This window comes from Harmonia axyridis, chromosome 6 (genome assembly GCF_914767665.1).
Source record: "Harmonia axyridis chromosome 6, icHarAxyr1.1, whole genome shotgun sequence".
Taxonomy (NCBI): domain Eukaryota; kingdom Metazoa; phylum Arthropoda; class Insecta; order Coleoptera; family Coccinellidae; genus Harmonia; species Harmonia axyridis.
In genome coordinates, this window is record NC_059506.1 from 1,900,052 (window position 1) to 1,907,545 (window position 7,494).

General features: G+C 33.0%; 1 protein-coding gene across 2 annotated transcripts in view; it reads left to right on the top strand.

The window, feature by feature from the left end:
- LOC123682555 (putative inorganic phosphate cotransporter) overlaps positions 1 to 5,634 on the top strand; it is a 55,567-nt gene extending 49,933 nt beyond the window's left edge. For both annotated transcript variants that reach the window (XM_045621212.1, XM_045621214.1), the window contains exons 6-8: positions 1,955 to 2,087; positions 2,145 to 2,389; positions 4,885 to 5,634. In XM_045621212.1, the coding sequence (XP_045477168.1) occupies positions 1,955 to 2,087; positions 2,145 to 2,389; positions 4,885 to 5,100 (594 nt within the window). In that variant the 3' untranslated portion in view covers positions 5,101 to 5,634. The remainder of the gene's footprint in view (positions 1 to 1,954; positions 2,088 to 2,144; positions 2,390 to 4,884) is intronic.
- Positions 5,635 to 7,494: the final 1,860 nt, after the last annotated feature.

Consider the following 7,494-nt stretch of genomic DNA (forward strand, 5'->3'; position numbering starts at 1 on the left):
AAAACATGCAGCAAATATACCTATGCTATTAACAGGCATGCAAGTACAAAAGCAAAATGAAAGGCACATACAACAGCATTTATATATCTAAATGTAGTTACGTTGTCGAAGTATACTTATATTCACTTACCTCACATATTTTCACTATGAAACTAATCTGGAATTGGTGAAAAATCATCGAATGTTGAATATTATTATTACAGTTTTTCACTTCTTATCTCACATATTTCCACGATGAAAGTAATCCGGAATTGATGAAAAATCAAAGAATATTGAATATTATTATTATTATAGTTCATCACTTCTAACTAACAATCAAAAGTTAGAAAATGCATATCACTTTTCACTGCACTAGTCCTGGCAAAAATCTCTAAACAGTTCAACTTTAATAAAGGTTATGTATTATAAGAGTACTTGTATAGATCTGAGTAATATATCATGAATATGCTATATTTACATAGCTTTTACATAATATTAGCAATGTAAAATATATATTGCGAATGTTACATATATGATATGTAACTATATTACACACTAGTAGATATCAGAGTTATATTGTTTTTAGGGATGCTGGAAGATGTATCATATACGTAACTTCAGTAATATAACAATGTTACATATATGATATATGAATAAGTCAAATAATTTCATGGATATATGAAATGTTATGTATCAGATACATTAGTTTTGAGATGTATCAGGTATATACCTCATTTCTTAGGGATGTTATGTAACGGGAAGGCGCATATAACAACATGGTTTGCTGGGAATGCTGCAGTCCGAAAGACCTTATCCGGCGGTAAACCGTTCGAACATTTACAGGTTGGCCTTATTATCAAAACCACTCGTTAGCCAAAGATCTGGTTGTCGCAAATCGGTCTCTAATGGCCATAAGTCTTAGACGTCGATCTTGAACTTCATTTGTGCCCCTTAGATGTCCGGTGCCTAATCTTCGTCATTTTTGGGCACTATCAAACCAAGCTTGACAATATCTCGTAACAGTAGTTGGATTTCTGTTCGTACGGTTAGCGATTTCTCAAAATGACAACCCCGTAGACCAATAATTCGACCTCTTTCAAATTCATTTAGCTGGCGATAAATTCCGCGTACACGTGGTCTAGGCATTTTAACAACAACCAAACATCGACTTTGGATCTCCTCGAACAGCTGGTTTGTTGTAAAATTTAACAAACTTGCAAAAAAACGCCTACAATATTTAAGTAACAAAAATTGTTCACATGAAAAAACCTTCACGATTTTCTCTCCAAATTCAATTATTTACTCCTTGCTATACTATCTATGTTTTACCAAAATAAATTTAAAATTTAAACGGCATTTTCTGGGTGTTGCAGTTTCTTTGTCAGTTAGTATACTGCACCTTCTGATGGGATTCCTTTCAGAGCATTGCCTCCTCAGGAAGAGACTCATGAGAATGAGTCTAGCAGAAAATGACGGGTTCAGAACTTGGGGAGAAGAAATTGGTAATCACCTGGTAACGGAACGCCTCACCATCGCTAACCAATGCAAAAAATGCTTTGTACAAGAGACTTGTAGAAATGAGGAAGTAGCCTCCTTGAAACCATCTACTATACTGGAGTTTATTAGAACCCTGGAATTGGAGAGCTAGCTGTAAACTACGACGATTAATGTCGACAACAGCTCTGATGGGGGGCACAATTCCATAAAGTCGCGGTGCAATGAAACTCCCTTCAAATCTAAATCTAATCTAATTCTCGATTACATTTGGGAGATTCTAGCTTCACTTTAACCTGCGGCGAAGGCTTGGAATCGCTTAGTCTTCCCTCCTGTAAATTGTCATCACCGATAATTTCTAAGAACAAAATTATTCATAGGTGTAGAGTAAAATTATCTCACCCGAAAATTGCAGTTATACGGAAAAAATGATAATACGTTAATGTTGTGGTTTAAAGAATATTTTTCTTTCCTTTTACAGAACAGCTTGCTTTCTGCAGCTCCTTACCTTGGTTACTGGATCATAAGTATGTCCTTTGGACCTCTTTCAGACTTACTAATTAATCGCAAAATCGTCACAAGAGGAACATCTAGGAAAATCTTCAATTCTATCGGTGAGTAATAATCCCCAAACACAACTGAATCGAAATAATATGTTTGTTCCTTATTAGGTATTGTGGGTCCGGCAATAGCCCTAACTTTATTGAGTTACCTACCAGATGATGAAGACTTCCTTTCAGTAATAGTATTGATATTTGCTGTTGGAATAAATGGATCTGTATCATCTGGTTTCCAAGTGAATCACATTGATATTTCACCCAATTTTTCTGGAATATTGATGGGAATCACGAATGGTTCGTCAAACATATTTTCAATTATTGCCCCATTGGCCGTCCAAGTCATTGTAACAGATGAGGTAAGAAAACTAACATTTATTTTTAAATCCTTTTTGAACTAGGACTTTTGTGCCTTTTTGCTATTTTTGAGTTTCCATGAGCTTCATGTGCTGAACATTAACTTTGACTCCTACATTAGACAGAAAAAGATTAAGCCCAGGGTCACGACGTGTAAACAAAATGCTTCTCACCTTTCTTTTAGAATCGATTCCTTTCTCTGTCTTTATGTCTTTGAGTTATTTACTTATTATTTAGTAAATCTGTAGTAGCGATATTAGAATATAAAGGTACTGATGGTAGAATCAATTAACGAAAAGAGTCTTTTTTATCAAATAAAGGTTAATTATGAAAATATAGGTTATTTATTCGCAGACCATGTTTCTTACTCGACCTCAATAACTTTTCTGAAATACAGGGTGATTCACCGGGATGGCCTATGAGACGTTTATGGAAAACTAATCATAATTTTGTGCTGAAAATTTGCATATTGGTGTTTGAGACAATGATCTTTCTTCCTAAAATATTTTCAGATCTCTACAACTTCCGGTTATACCGGAAACAGACTTCTTCTTCCTTATTTCAAATGGCACACCCAGTATATTATTGCATCATTAGATAGCTCTTTTGATGGCAATTTCGTCAATATGCCATACCTTGGGTAAAAATTCAACGGTTCATGAGTTATTGGGATTCTTATGAAAAAAAGGTGGCGATGAGGACTCACATTTTTTTAAATATTTCAGCAGAAAAAGCTTTTTTTGAAAAATTTTTTTTCTTTTTCGATTCCACAAATACGTAGTACTATAAGACTGTTTGCGGCTTGGACCAAAAATGTACAGGGTGTTAATAAGAGGATCATGAACTTGGACAACTCAAATTCATCAAAACTCAAGATTTTCAAATTAGAACCTATATTTTTTATTATTTCAGTCGATTCTACGTACAAAAATAGTGGGGGTTACTTAAGCAAACCCTATACCTAAAATGAATACCGAAGAACCGAGGGAAGAACTTCAAATGAGGAAAAAACACCCTGTCCATTTTTGGCTCAAACCGCAAATAGTCTAATAATACTACGTATTTGCGGAATCGAAAAATAAAGAAAAATTTTTGGAAAAAGCTCTTTCTGCGGTAATATTAAAAAAAATGTGAGTCCACATCGTCACCTTTTTGTTCATAAGTATGCCAATAACTCATGAAACGTTGAGTTTTTCCCAAGGTATGGCATATTGCCGAAATTGCCATCAAAAAAGCTATCTAATGATGCAATAATATACTGGGTGTACCATTTGAAATAAGGAAGTAGAAGTCTGTTTCCGGTATAACCGGAAGTTGTAGAAATCTGAAAATATTTTAGGGAGAAAGATCATTGTCTCAAACCCCTATATACAAATTTTCAGCCCAAAATTATGATTAGTTTTCCATAAACGTCTAATAGGCCATCCCGGTGAATCACCCTGTATAATAACCGTACACTTATGGAGGGTAGAGTGTCCATTGAACTGACCTAAATTAGGTTCGCTAGTGTAGCTAGGGATTGAATTTCTTAGGAAACGTCATAAAGTACTAATAGAGATAAAGCATTAAAGCAAGGATATAAACAGGGATTTTACCCTCTAGCTACACTAGCGCCTCCTATTTATCCTTTTCCGCAGCACACTTTCTCAACACTTCTACCATAATAGATGATTGTCCCTATCTCTACCCTCCATATTTCATATGAAACGTCGAAAAGTATTGATAAAGATAAAGCAAGAAGTAAACGAGGATGAAAGTGTATCCACCTTTGGCAATACTAGAGCCTTTGTGGAGAATTTTTGAGCCCTTATTTATCCTTTTCTGCTGGACTCTTTCTCAAAAGTTCAACAAGAGATTATTCTTCTTATCTCTACCCCCCATACGTACAATAAAACTGATGATCAGACCTAGAGTGATAATTATCACTAGTGTCACCTACCAGCGCTCTTTGAAACAATCTCACTTCCTCACAGGTTTCTAGACCGATTAACAATCCATAACTCATTTAGCGCATTCACCAAAATGCATGCAGATCCAAAAAACTGAAGAAAAAAACCAAGATTCAGCTTGCAATTAGGCTTTATAGAAAGATTGCTCTTGTGGAAAATTAATTGCAATCCAAAGTTGAAAAAATGAAAATGATAAAACTGGTATCATAGAATAAATTTCATATAGTACAGTATCACAATATAATAAGTAGATAATTTCAAGGAATATCAGAAAATTGCAAGATCCAATGTTATGCTACAATGTTTGTATTTTCATTCTAAGTGTTGAAATCATTGCTTTCATCTCCTACAGTCCAATACATACGTTGAAATGATAGTTATTTGAAAAAGCACTCCAAGAAAGACAAGTGAGCCACAAAATAAACTTCAATGTTTGGGAATAAATAAAAAAAATAAATAAGTTTATTGAAGCAGAAAATCCAAAGAACATTGAATTTATACTTTTCAGTAAAAATTTCAACAGAAATTAATATAATTTTTTTTTTCAGTCTGATAAGTCATTATGGAGGATAGTGTTCCTCATAGCTTCAATAATTTATGTTCTATCTGCCATATTCTTCAACATGTTTGCATCTGGAGAGATTCAACCATGGAATAACGAGCAACCGATAGATGACAAAAAGAGAAAATTGAGCCATATGGACAATCACGAAAAATATGAAAAATCAACGAATACACAACCGATTGCAGAAGAAAAAGTATGATAATAATTCTCCCCTTCAACAGGACTCGTTTTTATAAGAAAACAGTTGTTTTTTATTGAATAATTTATGTATGAACGTGTAAATTATTACTTAGACTATCGTTTAATTGAAAAAGAATGTTTGCTATGTACTAGGTACATTAATAATAGTTTAGATTATTTTATTTATTGAATTCATTGTTAATTGTTATTTTATCTGTGATAAAGTGATGTGAATATTATCATGTTGTTGTTTTAGCTGCAGCATGATACCCCTACATTTAAATAATAAAGATGTTCACACAAAGTTTCATTTCACTCTGATAGTAATATTTTATCAGCTAACGATACACAGGGTGTTCTACAAGCTCTACGACAAGCTTTGAAAGATGGTAGCTGCACTCATTTTGAACATTTTTTTTCTATGAACATAGGCCCGATTCGTTTTCGTTTAGAAGTTAGGAAAATTTCAAAAAAAACATTTTCTTGTTAAAGTCAGAAATATGTTTGAACATTGTATAAAACTTTCTCAACAATAAAAATTGTTCCAAATGTACATCTTTGATTTAAATGCAAACCTCACACAAACTTAAGATGACACTACTAAGAGGATAGAATATGAGTTGTTCCTTATTTGATTTGCTGCATCTTGAATTGTATCAAGTAATTAAGGTAAGAAAACTAAAATTTATTCTTAATCGTTTTTCGAACTAGGACTTTTTTGTGCTTATTTCCTATTTTTGGGTTTCCATGAGCTTTATTATGTACTGAGCATTAACTTTCACTCCTACATTAGACAGAAAAAGATTAAGCCCTGGATCACGTGACCACTTGGGAGAGGATAAAATGTTTGAATTTCAACCAATCAAAACATCGGTTGGTTGAGCCTAGGGTCACGAAGTGTAAGCAAAGTGCTTCTCATCTTCTGTTAATATCGATTCATTTCTCTCTCTCTATGTTATTGATTATTCGAATTGATTTGATAAGATTTGATTTCAACATGATACACAAGCTGCTTCATATATTCTCATAAATTAAAATAAAAAAATTAAGATTCAAAGAATGAAAGGATTACTTGCCCTTGACCTATCCATTTATTCAAGAAATTTTCATTCCACCAAGCAGCTACTTGTTATTCTCTCTGTGGTGATGTACCTTCGATGAGCTCTAGATCGTCAAAGAAATTAAGAAGGTTGGGATCCAAAATATTGTTATACAAATCTGCATTTAAAAGATCATTTATAACATATACTGACTGAAAATCATTGTTGAAAATCCCACCACAAAGTTGACACTAAAATGTGGCTAAAATTATCTTGGTCTAATTACTAATGACTTATGAATTTTGCAGTACCTATTCATGTTCATTATTATTGTTGTTGATACTGTCGTTAGTAGATCACATTATAAGTAAAATAAATCTATTCATTCTATTCGTTGTCATATCACCCTGTACATATTTCCATTAGTCCATCTACTTTTGATTATTTATTTATTTATTATTACATTAAATCTACAAATCAACTGAGTTGTTCATAGAAAAAAAGTTCTTTGAATCAGACCTGGACTACCTCGGTAGTACAGTGGACTGAGAAGTTGGCTGTGGTGCCGAAGGTACCGGGTTCGAATCCTGGCTAGGTCATGGATGTTGTGTATGTCTGGTGGAGGTTTATGAGTTTGATATAGTAAATATGAAATGTTCGCTGTGTAGATGGCCTTAGTAGCCAAGCACATATAAAGGAAAAAAAAAAGAATCAGACCTATGTTCATAGAAAAAAGTTCAGAATGGGCACATCTGTCAAAGTTTGTATAGAGCTCTTGTATACAATATGTATTACATCCTAAATTGGAGGTACAAGAAAAATGAAATATTTTCTTGGATAATTAAAAAAAAAGTCCTATAAACAAATATTTTGTTCATAGTATTATTATTATACCAGTTTACTGAATCTCCATTAATCTTTGGTACAGTTAATAAATACCAATACATATAATTAATTTATTCATCGCAGCTTACTAACTCAATTTTAATAATAATTTGGATTTTCCAGAGGATTACTAGAGAATGGTTTCGAATTTTTTTCTCAAAATCGTTAGCAGATACGATAATTCTACAAGTAACGAAAGAGTGCAGTAGTGTTGTACCAAAAAAAATTCTGGAGTAAAGAAGCGGACAGTGTTCCCCAAGAAATATCACCCTGTAGATTTGTGTTCAAAATCAGTTTATCACATGATGAGAATTTAAATTGAAATATTTATGTCAAATTAAAGTAAAATATCTAAAAATCAAACTTTAACACCCTATATCTTGAAAACAAAGCATTTGTAGACCCATGCATATGGGACTTTTTTCGTTGAAATGGTCTAGAAAATCTGTAAATTTGATTGTACCTTCAATTTAGGATATGATTAGTAT